This window comes from Heptranchias perlo, chromosome 18 (genome assembly GCF_035084215.1).
Source record: "Heptranchias perlo isolate sHepPer1 chromosome 18, sHepPer1.hap1, whole genome shotgun sequence".
NCBI lineage: Eukaryota > Metazoa > Chordata > Chondrichthyes > Hexanchiformes > Hexanchidae > Heptranchias > Heptranchias perlo.
In genome coordinates this window covers 42,964,076-42,983,128 of record NC_090342.1, presented here as the reverse complement: position 1 = coordinate 42,983,128, position 19,053 = coordinate 42,964,076, and the positions used below count along the sequence as shown (strand labels likewise).

Here is a 19,053-nt window from a genome sequence, read left to right as displayed (position 1 = left end):
CCAATGAGAGCCTTCAGGGACCAATTCTCTTACCTCAACATGAGCAAAGATCAGTGCATCCAACGGCTGCAGTATACAAAAGGGGTTGTGACGGAGATACGTCATCTGCTGCAGCCTCAGAGCAGGGCAAGGACAGCATTACCGGTGGCTGTGAAGGTAACCATAGCGCTGAACTTTTACGGCTCTGTTTCCTTTCAGGCCGCTGCTGGCACTATATGCAACATCTTGCAGTTTGCAGTGCACTGCTGCATAAGGGAGGTCACTGAGACACTGTACGAGCTACGCAACAGATTCACAATCTGGCTTGACACAGAGAAGCAGAATGAGCGAGCATAAGGCTTTGCTCGCATTGCAGGCTTCCCCATGGTGCAGGGTGCCATTGACTGCATGCATATTGCCATGCTTGTTCATCTGATCTCGGCCGTATTCATCAACAGAAAGGGGTTCCACTCCCTCTGTGCAGCTGGTATGCAACCACATGCATCGCATCATGCAAGTCATTGCCCGCTACCCTGCCAGCAGTCATGACGCCTTCATTATGCGCCAGTCCTATGTCTCACCCATCTTTCTACCGGCATGTCAAGTCAAAGGCTGGCCACTGGGCAACAAGGGCTATCCCCTCATGAGGTGGCTTATGACTCCGGTCAGGAACGCCAGCACGCACACACGCAATGTAGGCCCACAATGAGAACCATGCAGCCACACGAAACGTCATTGAGCACACATAGGCCTCCTAAAGCAACACTTCCGCTTGGACCGTTCTAGAGGAGCCCTGCAGTACTCCACTGAGCAGGTGTTAGGAATCGTCGTTGTATGCTGCATTCTGCACAACCTCGCCAATGTGAGAGGACAGCCCTTGCCACTGGCAAGACCCTGAGCCAGAGCCCGAGGAAGAGGCGAAGGAGGAGGAGAAAGAGGAGGAATAAAGGAAGAGGCAGGAAAGCAACAAGGTGCACAGGCCCCGTTTGTCAGGGCTCTGCGTGCTCACCTTATGAGCGGTATCAGTGACCTCATCAGCACCTCCTGAGTCACCAACAGTCCTACACTCCTCACCTTTCCTCTCCCAAATAACCATCAAATTGCCCACCATATGATTATACATTGCTTCCTCCCGCAGCTCATCACAGAAATACAAACCACCACCGACTGCGACTTCAAATACAAATTTATAAATTTGAACACTGAAATCATGTATACAACATTACACTATTCACCCTTGTGCATTCCCTTAGTGCCTGTCAATCGTGTGCCTTTTCCTTTCCTTGTGCTACTACGAGGTGCATCCCCAGTGGCTGGAGCATGGGTGGTGGAAGGCTGCTGACCTTCAATTGAGGAATGTGCAGATCGCCTTGGAGGACGACCTTGAGCAGTTCTGGGCCAGGAGGGCCCGGCATTAAACTGCACCATCTCGGCATGGGCTGCAGCAGTCTGGCCTCGCTAGCTGACATGCAACAGTAAGGGGAGTGGCGGATGAGAGCAGGAATGCTGTCATCCTGAGCGAGGACAGCAGGTTCGACTGCCATGGCACCTCTGTCGCTCACACGGGATGGTGCCTCAGCACTCTTGGTGATCTGCTGGAGAACAGATTGCTGGAGTGCTCTGACGCCCTGGAAGCCCAGTTCCAGAGTGGTACCCACAGCAACGATTGCAGCAGTCTGAGCTTCCAAAGCAGTAGTATGAGCTCCAAATGAAGCATGCAGACCTTTGATGGCATCTGTTTGCGCTGCGATAGAAGCTGTTTGTGTGACGGCCTGCCCAATGATCCCCAGCACGGTCTCCGGGGGGTGAGGACGTGTCGGCGTCCCCGTCCTCTCTCCTGTCTTTCGGTCTGTCGGCTGTTATGCGCCACCTTATCCTGCAAGACAGAGGGAATTGTGTCAGTGAGCAGTGAGTGTCCTGCAAGATATTTGGGTGATGTGCCTGTCATGGTCGAATAGCTGCCAGTGTGTGTGACCTGTGAGTTGTGGGTGTTTCGATTGCAAGCGCGGTACTATGCGAGGGTGAGATGCAGCATCCGAAGTGCAGCATTGCGTACGGATGGGAAGCGTTTGTTGGTGGTTGGGTGACAGGAGATGTCTAGAGTGGAGCAGTGGTGCAGTGCTCCATGCAGGATGTGCCACTTGACACTTGCATTCACTCACTTTGACCACTCGTGTCAAATCATTGAACTTTGTCCTGCACTGCATCCACATGCGTGGTGCAATACTCCTGGCATTCACCTCCAGGGCTACTTCCTCCCACTGCCTCAGCATCTGTTGTCTGGAGGGTCTCCTGCCACCCTGTGGGTACAGGATGGCCCTCCGTGTGTCCACCTCATCCACCAAGACCTCCAGTGCGTCATTCGGAGAACCTCAGTGCACGCTTTCTTGCAGGTCTAGCCGTTCCACTTGTCCTCCTCCACTGATTGCATTGACAGTGCACCTCCCCTTTAAGAGATGCAGGCTGCTTTTAAGTAGTGCTGGCCACGCCCCACATCGGGCCCCTGCTGGTGCGTGCAACCACTCATCAGCACAGTTAGCACTGGCTGCACACACAAACCATGGAGATGATTCGGCAACACGAATCTCTCGAGCTGCCTTCATCTCAACCTCCGGGCGTTGGTTAATCGCGCACCACGAACCCCGCGTCCGGATTCAGGGGTTATCGAATTTAACACCCTCGGTCTCATTCTCATTGGAGAAGACAGCACTTTGCAGACGTTCAGCAACACCACACTGATGTACAGCCGACCATTCGTTTAAGAGGTTGGGCTTCTCAAACTGAGTTAATTCTTCTCCCTGTATCGAAACCTTGCTGTCCGGGAGTCCGAACCGGAGAGTCGGGCATGGGCATCAGTGCGCTTGATTTTGTGGTCTTTAAAATTTCAGACTGGAGAAACGGAGGAATAAATAGCATGTGCTGGTCTCCACGTCCAGTTCTTCGATCTGCACTCCTAGCAAGTCAGGGTCCGTGCCAGGAGCCTTGTCTGGTTAAATTTACCCAATGTCGATCTAAGAACGGGGGGAGCCTGTAAATTTTCAGTGTTTTCTTTTTGTTGAACCCTCCAGTTCATGATGAACGTGGATAACAGTCAGGCTGCAGTTTGGTTTACTTGTTGATGAGGTGAGAATGTAGCATCATGGAAATCTCAGCTCAAGAGGAGGTCATTTGGTCCATTGAGCCCGTGCTGCTGTTAGCTTCCCCCATCCGGACCATCTACTTTAATCACATTTCCCTGCTTTTCCCTTGTACCCTTTAAATAATTTTCTTTTTCAGTTGTTTGTCAAATTTCCTCTAAATGGATTTGGTTCAGTAGCAAAATCAGCATTTCCGTGTGGCGCAGTTGGGTTCAGACTTAAAGAAACTCAGCATCCCCCCCATACTTTCTTAATGTGTGTGAACAACATGTATTTTTAAGAAAATCCATTTCCACGTTCCAATTAATTGTCCAATTGTTGCCTGCCATCCTACTTTGGTGGAAACTTATTGCAGACTTCTTCAGTGTCTGTGGAAGATTGAACTCCGTGTTTAAACTAAAATGCCTTTGGTTCTGTGTACATTTAAATATGAATAATAAAGAATGTGATACACAAAATTATTCCATTTGTTGGTGAATGAAACTAACATTTTATATTCTCTCCACCTAAGAGAGGACATCTGGACTAGCTGGAAGGCAAGCTAACCCCTGATGAAAGGTCATCGACCTGAAATGTTAACTCTGTTTCTCTCTCCACAAGGGTTGCCAACCCTCCAGGATTGTTCTGGAGCCTCCAGGAATTGAAGATTAATCATCAGGGCACAGCTGCAAGCAACCCAGGAGAAAAATCAGAGGATCATTTAAAAAAAAATTGTATTCTTTTTCATTTTCATAGAATCATCGAAAAATCATAGAAAATTTATGGCACTGAAGGAGCCCATTTGGCCCATCATGTCTGCGTGGGCTGAAAATGAGCCACTCGGCCTAATCCCACTTTCCAGCACTTGGTCAGTAGCCTTGTAGGTCACGGCACTTCAGGTGCACATCCAGGTACTTTTTAAATGAGTTGAGGGTTTCTGCCCCTACCACCCTTTCAGGCAGTGAGTTCCAGACCCCCACCACCCTCTGGGTGAGAACATTTTTCCTCAGCTCCCCTCTAATCCTTCTACCAATTACTTTAAATCTATGACCCCTGGATATTGACCTTTCTACCAAGGGAAATAGGTTCTTCCTATCCATTCTATCTAGGCCCCTCATAATTTTATACACCTCAATTAGATCACCCCTCAGCCTCCTCTGTTCCAAAGAGAACTACCCCAACCTATCCAACCTTTCCTCATAGCTAAAATTCTCCAGTCCTGGCACCATCCTCATAAATCTCCTGTGTACCCTCTCTAGTGCAATCTCATCTTTCCTGTAATGTGGTGACCTCAAGCTGTGACCTAACCAATGTTTTATACAGTTCCAGCATAACCTCCCTGCTCTTATATTCTATGCCTTGGCTAATAAAGGAAAGTATTCCATATGCCTTCTTAACCACCTTATCTACCTGTCCTGCTATCTTCAGGGATCTGTGGACATGCACTCCAAGGTCCCTCACTTCCTCTACACCTTTCAGTATCCTCCCATTTTCCATGATCACTTTTGTTTTAGTTATAAAAATATAGGAGTTGGGGAAACAAGGCTGTTTGACAGTCGAAGATCATCCAATTGAGTCAAGAAGAGTCTGTTCGCTTTCCAATTGGCGAGGGAAGGTAGTGTGCCATGAGGATGGATGTGTTGGGCAACCAATGGTGGGAGCATACGGGTGGGCCAGTGGGAGGCAGGACATCATGTAATGAAACCTCCAGGAATACATCCGACCAGAGTTGGCAACCATACTCTCCACAGATGCTGCCTGACATGCTGAGTGTTTTCCCACCTTTTCTGTTTTTGTTTCAGATTTCCAGCTTCGGCTGTATTGTTTTTTTTATGCGCTAACTCCAGTGATGTGTTCTGTACTTTAGCTGGACAACGCTGATGAACAAGCAGCTCAGATTCGCCGGGAGCTCGATGGGAGGCTGCAGATGGCTGAACAATTGGCCAAAGTAAGTGTTGTCTGAAAATTAATGTTTCGTATGACCATCTAGTGCCATTAGCCTGTTAGCTATATAAAAAAATGTAATTTTGCACTCTTTTTGTACACTTATCTGACACGTGGCGTGCAAAAGTTTCAGCGATTGTGTTTTGGGATGTTTTCCCATTGAGATGACTGAACATCTATCTATATGTTATTGAAGATGGTGGATAAGACACACACTTCCTGTCTACAAACATTACTTCCCTCATGTCTATAATATTTGACGCAAGCCATTTGGGAAAAGCTAATCGGGCTGATTTTTCTCCCTTTTGCATCTGAGAATGCTCAGTTCCCCAGGTGCAAAGCAGAGAAAAGGTCAGAGACCCGTTGCACCAGGTCTCTGCCCCCCCCCCTTCACATTGCCCAGTGATTTCCTAAGGATACCCCAAATGTGGGTAGAGTGGGTACACCCCCAGAAGGCTCCGCCATGCTGACAAGGTGGCCGGGGGTTGTAAAATGCCCTACCGCCTCAATTTCCTCACTAACACGGGAAAGGTGCCTATTCACCCAAAAGAAATTGGCCCTGGACCCCATCCCCAGCCCCACTCTGGTAAGTAAGTCCTTTTTTGTTTCTGGGGCAGTGGGACAGGCATCCGAGATGGACACCTTTGGCTGCTGTTTTCAAGAGCAGCCAAAAGGCCCCAAATATGTTGCCAACTCTAGTTGGACGTATTCCTGGAGGTTTCATCACATGACCTTCTGCCTCCAACCTCCCCACCCCCAACCTCCTGTCATTGGTCGCTTGACACTTCCATCCTCACAGCACACCTTCCCGTGCCAATTGGGAAAAAAATAGATTCTTTGTTACTCGATTGGATGATTTTTGACCCTCAGTCAAATAGCCTTTTCTTCCCAACTCCAATATTTTTATAATTAATAAGAGAAAGTTTTGAAAGAAAATGAAAAAGGCCTCTTGAGCCTGCAATAGTGGTTCCAATTTGTCCTATTCCCAGGCACAGGATCCTGCTCTGTAACGTCCTCCAGCCCTACAACCCACCGAGATCTCTGCGTTCCTCCAATTCTTGCCTCTTGCACATCCCCGATTTTAATAGTTCCACCATTGGTGGCCGTGCCTTCAGCTGCCTAGGCCTTAAACTCTGGAATTTCCTCCCTAAACCTCTCCAGCTCTCTACCTGTCTCTCCTTCTTTAAGATGCTCCTTAAAAAATTACCTCTTTGACCATGCTTTTGGTCACCTGTCCAATATCTCCTTATGTAGCTCAGTGTCAAATTGTGTTTGCTAATGCTCCTGTGAGGTGTCTTGGCATGTTTCACTATGTTAAATGCAAGTAGTAGTTGTGGTTGTTGCCAAGGGACAGGCCTGTGTCTAGGATATATTGGGCTTAGAGTAATGAATTGAAGCTACCAATAAGGGCATATTCAGGCCACATTAGACCGAGCACACTTCGGGTACACTTCTGATGAGCACCCAACTGCAACTGGAAGTGGGGGATGGGTAAACTGGCCCCACTGTCTTTGTTATATTAGTATTCCATTCAACATAAGCTATACTTTCCCTTTGCCACATAGAGAATGTCAGTGGCACCATGATGTGCATCACATCTAGATTAGTTCTTATTCTACTCTCAATGTTTTTAAAGGAGCGAAAATTTCTCAAGTTTGTCCAGAAGGATATGGAAAATATGTACATCGAAGAGCTGAAGTCTTCTGTCAACCTGCTCATGGCTAACCTGGAGAGCCTGCCAGTGGCTAAGGGAGGCCCAGAGTTTAAACTTCAGAAGCTGAAGCGGGCCCAGAATTCCTCCTTTTTGGACATTGGAGATGAAAATGAAATTCAGCTCTCAAAATCGGACGTTGTGCTGTCATTCACACTGGAGGTGAGTTAATTGTCTAGCCCATGGGAATTCATATGTTGTTGTAATTTTTAATTCGCTTCTGCCAGATTGTTGAATGATTTGTTATCGTGTTGACATTTATAGCAAAGAAAGGATGAATCTGCTCTCTTCTGAGGTTTTGCTATATAACCCGCTGACAGCTGTGTTTGAATGAAGCTGAGAGAATGGAGACAAACGTGATTCTTGGATTTGGTTTTGAAATGGTCGCAAGTGAAACAACTTATTAGTCACGATTCATTTCTCTTTGAATAGAACCACGGATTTGACATTTTTTGGTACTAATTTGATAGTCAAACTGTCGTAAGCTACAGAATGGAGAATGTGAAGAATGGAAGTTCCACTTTTAGCCCAGCAGAAGGTGGTCTTCCAGAGTTTGAAGTGAGGTGAATTGTCAGGAGTGAAAAGGAGGAAAGCCATCAATTGCAAAGGCTATTTAACTGTGTGATTCTTCATCACCCAACATTCTAGCAGGGGTTGCTGGATAATGGTTCGAAACAGGAACCCCCTCCATAACCAATGGGTATTGAGGCCAGTTGTTGCACTCTTACTGCTGCCCCGCTAAGATCAGCACAGACGAGGGTTCAATCCTGGGGCCTTCCTGCTCTCCTGGTAAATTTACTGAACTGTCGGAGAAGCCCCAGAACATCATTTTTTCTAAGCATGCTGAGGACTAATGACACCAAATAAATGTGAGACTTTTGTTTTTGCATTATTGTGCAGGCTGAACCATGTTTTCAAGGTATTTCTTTGTTTTATTCATAATCTGTTCAACAGTCTTAGAGGCAATGTTACAAATAAAGATAGAAGTAGCTTAGTCATCACATTTTTCCAATCCTTAATGATAAATAATATCACAAATGTTCTTGATGGAACATGATTGAAAATAACCACGCTTTTGTCTAAAATACATACGATTTCACCCTTTTAAATTGAAGTTTTAGTTCTTTCCACAAAGATAATGCACTTTGAAAATATTGATCCTACATATCATCACAGCCACACTCAAATGCTAATAAATCTGTGGAAAGTTCTCCAGTTTGTACATGCAATGGGTAAAAAAAAGTTCTAAAAATGCATTCAAACACATTCATACGAAACTCATGTAGACTGCTCCACGTGTAGGACTTTTCTCAAAATATATTCAGCAAAACTGCAAAAGAGATGGGGAGAAGATGGAGGGTGGAGGAAAAGTGTGTTGGATAGCCTATTTGCAGCTTGGGAGGAACATGATTGGAAAGTTCAGCAAAGCCATCGTTACATTTATGAAATGAAGAGACATGGGAGGTTTTGATGGAGAAAGTGGGGTGGAGGTTAGATGTGAGAGAGGACTCACCCATCAGACAAAAAGAGAGTGGATCTTGAGCCTCCATCGCTTCTCAGTGCAATAGTTCAACCATAGCATAGTGATCTCCTCATGCCCTTCATTGGGGCAAGGAACAACTTCTTCAAAGGTGTTAGCCATGGAATTACATTGTGATGTTTCTCAATTTTCTTGCATGTACAATCTGAAAACCTTTTTTTTTCCACCAGAGTGTGGCGGGTTAGGACTCCTGCCACAAATATGACCCCGCAGTAACCCCATTCTATTTTCCTGGGGCAGAGCTAGTTTGGTGTGCAGGATTTGCTTACTGTTGCTAAAAATGAAGGAAGGGAAGTGCTTTGCTGCTGCAGTGTGTAAAAAGCTGTGAATGCTTAAAAGGGCAGATGATTAAATCTAGGAGGCATAGACAGTGCAGAGAAGCCTGCAAAGGTCTGAAGGAGGAGCAGCTTCAAGTGTAGCAGCTGTGGCCAGATCCCTCAGTAGACAACCTCATGGTAGAAATAAGGGCAGTGGCTCCTAGAGCCTGAGGAGAAGGAGCCCAACAAAAAAGTTTGTATGGGTTATTGCATGACTTGGGAGGGAGGTCCACCTCCTTGTTTTTATTCCTTCTCTTCCATCCTCCATAAACTTGAACTCATCTAAAACTCTGCTGCCCGTAACCTAACACGCACCAAGTCCTGTTCACCCATCACCCCTGTGCTCGCTGACTTACATTGGCTCCCAGTCCGGGCACGCCTCGATTTTAAAATTCTCATTCTTGTTTTACAAATCCCTTCATGGCCTCACCCTTCAGTATCTTTGTAACCTCCTCTAGCCCAACAACCCCCCGAGATCACTGAGCTCCTCCAATTCTTGTCTCTTTCACATCCCCGATTTTAATCGCTCCACCATTGGCAGCCATGCCTTCAACTGCCTAGGCCCTAAGCTTTGGAATTCCCTCCGTAAACCTCTCCAGCTATCGTCCTTAAAATCTACTTCTTTGACCATGCTTTTGGTCACCTGTCCTAATATCTCCTTATGTGTTTCGTGTCAGATTTTGTTCTGTGAAAGCTCCTGTGAAGCGCCTTGGGACATTTTATTATGTTAAAGGCGCTATATAAATGCAAGTTGTTGTTGTTGTTACAGTCAGTTTTCTCCAGCAACCAGAGTACAAGAAGTGAGAAGTTCCTATTGTCATGGTGACATTCATTGATGGCCAAATTTCAATATGCAGGCCAGAGTGGCTGCCCCTGACACTTGCATGTTGCAATAGTATCCTTTTAGTTTGAACGAATGTAAAGATGTGGGTAAAGGAACACTTCCCGGTGTAAAGATTGGTTTTACAAAGTAGATCTTGCAGTATAAAGGGCATTCGTGATGAGCATTGAAAATATTTTAAGATAGTATAATATTATTTGTAAGTGCAATGCTTACTACATGGCATTTGTGGAAGGTAATGGTTTCTTTCGTGTATCTTGGCTGACCTGGTAAGGTCATTAAATTTCTTTTCTACATTGTCACCAAGTACACGGTATGTTGTTAAGTGTTGACACTGGTGTACATCACTTCACATTCCCCCTGGGCTTTTCCTCTTGGGGTCTGCTACAACACGTAATATCCTCCCCATCAGCAGGTGAGCTTCCATTCATGGTTGTTTTCCCTGAATGAAGCTTCCGTACATTATTCAAATGGTGCAGGCCCTGGAAATACATGTGGGATTATAATGCAAGACTGTGGATGGGTGTGATTCTTGCACCGTCCCACTTACGTTTCAACTTGCGCCTAATCAGAAGACCTATGATACCCGCTGCTCCTCCAGTGCATGAAGTTGCCAGGCTGTAGTCGTGTTACGCAGTGACCTAAAATGTTTGCTGTTGATGAGTCAGCACTTTATCCACCACTACAGGTACAGCCTCAACAGTAAAACATGCTTTCCTGAATCAGAGAGCTGTCACAATCTTTCCCTTTCCACCATTCTCCACAGCTGTTTCAGTGGCTTCAGGCTCTTTTATCACTGAAGGAGCAAGTTTTATCTCAGAAATTTATCCTAGCTCTTTCCAGGAATCGACTGCAGTAAAGGACAACTTGTATCTTTAACTTCTTTAGTTAGCCATGCATAGTGCGTTCTTCCCCTAGAGTCATTCTTTCTCACTGGAATGTATCTTTGCTGAGTGTTACAAAATATCTCATTAAATGTCTGCTACTGCATCTCTACTGACCTATCCCTTAATCTAATTTCCCAGTTCACTTTAGCCAACTCTGTCTTCATGCCCTCATAATTGCCCTTATTTAAGTTTAAAACACTCGTCTTCGACTTACTCTTCTCTCCCTCAAACTGAATGCAAAATTCAATCATATTGTGATCTTTAACTAAGGAAGTTGAAGATAATATCAAATTGAAAGAAAAAGCGTACAATTCCGTGAAAATTAATGGCAGGTCAGAAGATTGGACAGAATATAAAAAACAGCAAGGAATGAGTAAAAGAATAATAAGGAGGGAGAAATTAGAATACAAGAGAAAGCTAGCTAGAAATATAAAATACAGATAGTAAGAGTTTCTAGAAGTATTTAAAAAGTTAAAGAGTAAGTAAAATGAGCATTGATCCTCTAGAGAGTGAGTCTGGGGAATTAAAAATGGAGAATAAGGAAATGGCGAATGAATTGAACAGATATTTTGCGTCTGTCTTCACTGTAGAGGATACAAGTAAGATGCCAGAAATAATTGTGAATCAAGAGGTGAAAGGGAGGGAGGAACTTAAAACATTTACAATCACCAGGGAAAGGGTTCTGAAAAAAAAATTAGAACTAAAAGCTGACAAGACCCCAGGTCCTGACTGACTTCATCCAAGGGTCTTAAAAGAAGTGGCTGCAGAGATAGTAGATGCATTGGTATTAATTTTCCAAAGTTCCCTAGAATCTGGAAGGGTCCCATCAGATTGGAAAACAGTGAATGTAACTCCTCTATTCAAGAAAGGAGGGAGACAGAAAGCAGGAAACTACAGGCCAGTTAGCTAAACATCTGTCATAGGGAAAATGCTAGAATCTATTATTAAGGAGGTTATAACAGGGCACGTAGAAAATCTCAATGCAATCAGGCAGAGTCAACACGGCTTTGTGAAAGGGAAATCGTGTTTGACTCATTTATTAGAGTTCTTTGAGGAAGTAACAAGCCATGTGGATAAAGGGGATCCTATGGATGTCATGTACTTGGTTTTCCAGAAGGCTTTTGACAAAGTGCCACATCAAAGGCTACTACACAAAATAAGAGCTCATGGTGTAGGGAGTAACATATTAGCATGGATAAAGGATTGGTTAACTAATAGGAAACAGCGAGTAAGCATAAATGGGTCATTTTTAGGTTGGCAAGATGTAATGAGTGGAGTGCCACAGGGATCAGTGTTTGGGCTTCAACTATTTACAATCTATATCAATGACTTGGATGAAGGGACCGAATGTATGGTTGCTAAATTTGCTGATAACACAAAGATAGGTAGGAAAGTAAGTTGTGAAGAGGACATAAGGGGCTCAGTTTTCCCGGGAAATTACAGGTGCGTTGTGGGGCGGGGGGGGCTCCGAAAACTGGGGAAATCTCGATCGGTTCGGAACCCGGCTCCAACCCGCAGACTTTCGGGTTCCCCATTGACGCTTCTGGGTGCGCGCGCCTCCCGAATGCGGAAGTCCCACCGGCAATTAAAACCGGCGGGATGATGCTTTACACGGTTGTTGAAATTGTTTAAGTAGTTGAACTACTTAATTTTGTTCACTTTAAGGCAGGGGTGCGATTTTGAAGCATCCTCAGCGTGTTTCCCGTGCAGTGGGAAACACTGTATGTTGCAACAGACGTGTTTCAGCCAGCAGCCAGTGAGACATTCAAATGCTTATTTGACAGATGGGGAGAAAAAGTCACTTATTGCAGCAGGCTTTTGCAACAAAGTTTTTGCTGTAAGATCGTTGTGTTTTCACTGAAAATTTTTAATTTCCACTCAACATTCTTCTGTTCAAACATATGTAATTATTTTGCGGACCCCCTCAAACTCACACCGTTAGGATGGGGGAGCACCATGGCTGCATTCATCACTACATCTGAGGACGAGCAACATCACCAGCTTCGCCAGGCACGGCGTCCACCTCCGCCACTCAGAGCTCCACAACACAGTGCTGCGCCACAGGCACCTGCCCAAGAGTACAGAGGGCAACAACAGAGAAAGCGACGTCACAGGAGGCACTACCCTCGCCACAGGGTCTACAGACCAAGGCTCAGCTTCCTGGACCTCTCTGAGGAGCAGTGCATATGGAGGCTCAGAGACAGACGCCAGGTAGTCGCAGACATCTGCAGTCTCCTTCATGCTGAGCTGCTCCCAGCTGGGCCGAGCAGCACCTCCTTACCTGTCACTGTCAAAGTCACAACTGCCCTCAACTACTTTGCTTCCAGATCATTCCAGGGTGTCACCGGGGACATCACCGGGGTCTCTCAGTCGTCTGCACACAAGTGCATAAGGCAGGTCACCGAAGGCTTGTTTCGCAGGGCTTCGCAGTATATCAACTTCCCCATGGACGACCTCAGCCAGACGGAGAGGGCAGTGGGATTCCACTCCATGGGTGGCTTCCCATGGGTGCAGGGTGCAATCGATTGCACCCATATAGCAATACGAGCACCTCCACACAGGCCAGGACTGTTCATCAACAGGAAGGGGTATCGCACCATCAACACTCAGCTCGTTTGTGACCACCACAAAAGATTCCTTCACGTGTGTGCCAGATTCCCTGGCAGCTGCCATGATTCCTTTACCCTCCGGGAATCCAACATCCCGCCCCTCTTCCACACACAGAACACCTTTAGGCTGGCTCATCAGGGACAAAGGATAACCCCTACACACGTGGCTCATGACACCTCTGAGGAACCCCATCACCGAGCAACGGCGTCGATATAACGACAGCCACATCGCCACCAATCTACAGTTGAGCATGCTATTGGGCTGCTTAAGATGCGATTTAGGTGCCTTGATTGTTCTGGGGGAGCACTTCAATACGCACCAGACAGAGTGGGACGCATTATAGTGCCCTGCACAACATGGCACAACAGAGAGGGGTGCCGCTTGAGAAACGGTTAGAACTCATCTGCAACCCACATTTAGGAGGGGGAGGAGGAGGAGGAGGAACCCATGGGCAGAGCAGTGGCTCACCTGGCTGCTTGTGAGGCCAGGGAGTCACTGATATGTGAACGATTTTCCTAACATCAGAGTGTGAAAAGTCCAGTCCTCACACCACCTGGATAGAGCAGCGCCCACACCAGCCCCCGCCTCCCCCATTCCTCCCTGCACAAAACAGTCCTGCAACGACACATACACCCAGAGTGATCCAATGGGTGGCATCAAGTGTCGCCGTTCATAGTGAACCTCATGAAAGGGCCCTATTACAAAAGCCAGTCAAGAATGGCCAAGACGTGGCAGTAGTGGTGACAGTCATAATAATTAATGTGAGTTTAACGAAAAGCTAATATAAATAAAAAAACATGACCAACCGTCAAACACCCTTGTGCATCCCCTTTGTGCTTACAAAACCTTCACCTTTCTCTTCCGACTACTTCTACATGGTGCATCCCCTGTGGCTGCAGCAGAGGTAGTGGCAGGTTGCTCTTGTTCATCCCTGACCGCTTTGGGCCTATGCCCTCTGGGTTTTGGTGCCCATGAGGGCCCGTCCAAAGACACTTCCACCTGCACCTGTGCAGGGGTAGACTCGGCCACCTGGAGAGGAGGCAGCATTGCAGGTACTGGTTGAGAGGGGGGCAACGGGTGAGACATGGGAGCGCTTTGAGTGGCGGCCCCAGTCCCATGTCCTCTTTCGCCGTCATCCCTCCCCTGGGCCAGGCCCACATCATTCCTACCACTCTGCTGGACAACAGTTTGGAGGACATGTGTGAAACCTTATAAGGCCAGTGCTAGTATATCTGCCTGCCTGTTTAAGGCAGCAGAACGTTGTTCACTGTGAGTCCAGACGGCCGTTGTCAGGGCCTGAAAGGACTAATTTGTGAGCTGTGCTTGAAGCTCAATGGAGGCTAGCCTTCTCTCCATTGCAGACATTCCCGCACTTACCCTTGACAGCATCTCAGAGATTCCCTCCCTTACCTGTGCCACCATTCCACTCATGCAGGATTTGGACGACTCTATCCTCTGTGCTATTGTGGAGAGTGCGCGTGGCACTTGTTCCAGCATCTCACGAATGCTGCTGTCCCTCGATCATTCTCCTTTTAAAGGATGCCCCCCAAGGTTCAGCATCTGTGTCCAGCTGAGCAGAGCCTGGAGAGGAGTGCTGCCACCGACCCGGACGCCCCGCAGCTGCCTACTGCCACCAGTGTCTGCTCGTGCTCACGTATGTGGTAACTCACCAGGTGCCAACCCAACTAACTGAGGACTCGGACCCCACGAGGTGTGAGTGTCTGCGCTGGTGGATGGCTCGCTAAGATGTAACGGTGCATTCTCAAGGCAGGCAGGTCCTCAGAGGAATCGCCCTCTGCCGTCACCGGTCGCTGAAGGCCCTGTAAGAGAACAGCAGGCAATATTAAGCATCATCACAGATGTGTCATGTTGCGATGAGCACTCTGATGTGTTGAAGATGGCAAGCATTGTTAACATCAATTCATATTGTGTGTGATGAAAGTTAAAGTTATGGCACCAGACGTTTGTGGGGTCCAGTCTCGGCTTCCCTGATGGACAGGCACTCGAGGGTTCGGCTGAGCTCCAGCGCCTCCTGCTCCGCGTTTGCGAGGATGCTGATTTGTTGCGGCCCCCTCTGGTCCTCACCCTCTCCCATGCATTCTGAGCTCTCTTCTATAAGGGGAGAAAGTACAGACGCGTGAGCGAGTGATGGGTGACGTGGCCAACCGATGAATGCACTGGTTTGGTGCGCCTGACCGTGAAAGAGATACGTTAGAGGGTGAGTATGACACAGAGCCATGACATTGTATGAGGATTGGGTTGAGTGGTAGCGGTGGGGTGAGTAATGGGGAGGTGAGGAAGTGCAGGTAAGTTGAGGATGAGCTTTGCGTGGGTGTGAGGAGTGATGTGATAGAGTAGTGTTGGCAGTGCAGAATGAGTTGGGGGGTGGGGGCAATGATGTGGAAGACGGAATGTACGACAATCATTAAGTGTACTCACTTTGGCTGACCTAGTTAGGTCATTGAAGTGGTTCCTGCACTGGATCCAGGTGCAGAATATGTTGCTGTTGCTGGTGACCACCTCTGCCACCTCGAGCCAGGCCTTCATGGTGGCAGAGGCAGGCCGCTTCCTCCCGTCCACCAGGTAAAACACATCCCTCCTCCTCCTCACCTTACCCTGTAGCGAGGCATCATTGAATCATAGAGCAGCCTTGCCCCTATGCTGCTTCACTGTGGTGTGTGGGTGTTTGCTCCTGGGAAAGCCATTGGAGGACTGCCCCTTTAAATAAAGCTGCTCCAGCCGACAGCCTGTGATGCAGGTGCGCAGTCCGCCCGCCGAGCAGCTTTCGGAGGGCAAACCCGGAAGCCACTTAAAGTGGCACCAATTGACTCGCGATCGCGTGCAAAATGGACATTTTTTATTGGGCGGGTTACCCACACGCCCAATCACCATCCCACCTCCATTCTAATATCAGGGCCAAGGAGTCTGCAAAGGGATACAGATAGATTAAGTGAGTGGGCAAAAATTTGGCAGATGGAGTATAATGTGGGAAAATGTGAACTTGTCCACTTTGACAGGAGGAATAGAAAAGCAGTATATTATTTAAATGAAGAGAGATTGCAGAACTCTGAGGTACAGAGGGATCTGGGTGTCCTGGTACATGAATCACAAAAAGTTCGTATGCAGGTACAGCAAGTGATTAGGAAGGCAAATGGAATGTTGTCATTTATTGCAAGGGGAATGGAATATAAAAGTAGAGATGTTTTGCTACAGTTGTACAGGGCATTGGTGAGACCACATCTAGAATACTGTGTGCAGTTTTGGTCGTCTTATTTAAGAAAGGACGTCATAGCTTTAGAGGCGGTTCAGAGAAGGTTCACTCGACTGATTCCTGGGATGAGGGGTTATGTTATGAGGAAAGGGAGGACAAGTTGGGCCTGTATACTTTGACGATTAAAAGAATGAGAGGTGATCTTATTGAAACATATAAGATCCTGAGGGGACTAGAAGGGGAAGATGCCGAGAGGATGTTTCCCCTTGTTGGAGAGACTAGAACTAGGGGCCACAGTTTAAAAATAAGGGGTCGCCCATCTAAGAGGGAGATGAAGAGAACTTTTTTTTTGTAGGGTCGTGAGTCTGTGGAACTCCCTTCCCAGAGAGGGGTGGAGGCAGGGTCATTGAATATTTTTAAGGCTGGGTTAGATAGATTCCTGATTAACAAGGGAGTCAAAGGTTATAGTAGGTAGACGGAAAAGTAGGGTTGAGGTCACAATCAGATCAGCCATGATCTTATCAAATGACAGAGCAGGCTCGAGGGGCTGAATGGCCTACTCCTGCTCTTATTTCGTATGTTTGTATGTATTTGTAGAAAACCGGAGCTTGAAGATGATTTGGTCAAAAGACAGAAAGAAAACCTACAGCTGGTGTCAGTCAGCACATTTAGATAATCTGCATGTATCTTCTTTTAGAACAGGTGCCCCCTCACAGAGATGTTAGCAGTACTGTGGAGAAATACACTGCCCTGCTCTGTCGGGTTTCCTGGTTCGATGATTAGAAAAGATTAGTGGCCAAAGTGAAAAGCAGAGGTAAAAATTTAAATGGAGTGAACAGCAAGTAGGAGATTTCTATAGTAATGGGAGTGGAACTGGTAAATAAAAACAAAAAATGCTGGAAATACTCAGCAGATCAGGCAGCATCAGTGGAGAAAGTAACAGAGTTAACCTTTCAGGTTGATGACCTTTCGTTAGAAGATCTTTTGACCAGTTCTAACGAAAGGTCGTTGACCTGAAATGTTAACTTTTTTTTCTCCACAGATGCTGCCTGACTTGCTGAGTATTTCCAGCATTTTCTGTGTTTATTTCAGATTTCCAGCATCCGCAGTATTTTGCTCCTGGGAAACAATTAACAATTCTCAAAAATTGCGGCATTTGGATTCTGCAGATTAAAAAAAATTCACTCATTGTAAATGTTGTACCTCAGCCCCTATCGGATCTTTCGCTCCGCAATCACTCGAAACGGAAACGTGTACATAAGGGCTGGTAACGCAACCTTTGCACAGCACTTTTGATGTCAGTGTTATTCAGGTGCTACCCTCGCCCACTAGCATGAGGCCAGCTTATTTGAATAATTTTCTGGCATCTCCGAATGCAACGCTCATGATGCACCTGAAGTGCCAGGACCAGATGTTCAGGTGCCAGCTGCTGGTGAAGGGTCACTGGATGCCCATTCATGAGGACTTCTCGGCAGGAGTCGGGGTGGGGGAGGGGTTTCGGGTACTGGGCAGGGTTGCCAGGATTTTGGAACTTTTAAAATTATAGCTGGAGTGCTGTTCAGGCTGCAGCCACACAGTTTCAAGATATTTTTGGGGACCTAATGAGGCTTGTGCTGGACACTGTGCGCACGTTGCGGATCTCTGTGCCCGATTTATTGGAAATGAGTGCCCAGTGTGTTGGGTGCCTGCCATCAGTCCCATTTTGTACACGAGCAATTTAAAATTTGAACCCTTGTCTTCCAGTGACATTTCTCAGTGAACAGGCTTTACTGTTGTGAGCCTAAACCAAACTGGATCATTAGGGTCCATTTACTCAGATCAGGAAAATAGTTTGGTGCATTGGATCACACTTTAACACTTAAGTTAACTGAAGGGACTAATATTTGATAGAAGCAACATTTCTGCTGTTTACTTTTCTCTGACAGCGTGTATTTCCATCTGAGATCACTTTTACAAATTAAAAATCAACCTATGCCTCTGGGAATGAATTTATTGAGCAGCTGAGTAATTAGCTTTACTCAATCTACCCTCTCCAGAACACTTGATATTTGAAATAGATCACCAACAAATGCAGTTAATGCTGTATCTATCAACACGTTTCAGAATGGTATGAGTATCTCGTTATGAATGACATTGAGGGATATCATGATAAGTACTGATAGCGACACATGCCTATTGAAATTAGATGATTCCTAAGCTGCTGGGGATGATAGAAATGTCAATGCTAAGGAAGGAAACTGGTCTAGGCTATATGACATAGAATGCAAGGTTCAGTGGAAATTCTTTTAGGGCATTTTCATATTTCTGATTGGGCTCAAAGATAGCCCCACTCAACTAGAGGCCTGTATCCAGGCACTGCTATCCCCTTTTTACTGCAGCTGTGTGCCACTGTTCCTCATTGGAGGGTTGGTAGAAAGAGGCCAGTGCTTTCTGTGCCTCCAGTCTCAGCACCCCTAAAAGTCAAGTTCTGGGTACCATCGCTGATGTGGACCTCAACTCCTTTATGTAGTAATGTGTAGGATTACTGTGCTTCAGCCAGTGCCAGACTTAAAGTAGCTCAAAACCTTATGTTTTCAAAGATCTTACCTTGCTGTTCCTGAAACCTCTTTATTGCATTTTTAGATTGTTATAATGGAAGTTCAAGGATTGAAATCAGTGGCTCCCAATCGTATTGTGTATTGCACAATGGAAGTGGAAGGTGGAGAAAAACTTCAGACTGACCAGGCAGAAGCCTCGAGGCCACAGTAAGTGTTTCTGTTTTGACCTTGCACATTTATTTTGTATGCAGTGAATTTTGAACATCAACACCCAACTGTTTTTCTTGTTGCACAAACTCAGACTTAGATCAAATTTGTTGGTAGAATGCCAATTGAATCAGGCAAGGATTTTGGCTCAGT

General features: G+C 46.4%; 1 protein-coding gene across 3 annotated transcripts in view; it reads left to right on the top strand.

Moving 5' to 3' along the window:
• The window catches only part of cadps2 (Ca++-dependent secretion activator 2), a 603,629-nt gene that overhangs the window by 248,077 nt on the left and 336,499 nt on the right, over window positions 1-19,053 (top strand). For all 3 annotated transcript variants that reach the window (XM_067999803.1, XM_067999802.1, XM_067999801.1), the window contains exons 4-6: window positions 4,963-5,043; window positions 6,676-6,912; window positions 18,779-18,900. In XM_067999803.1, the coding sequence (XP_067855904.1) occupies window positions 4,963-5,043; window positions 6,676-6,912; window positions 18,779-18,900 (440 nt within the window). The remainder of the gene's footprint in view (window positions 1-4,962; window positions 5,044-6,675; window positions 6,913-18,778; window positions 18,901-19,053) is intronic.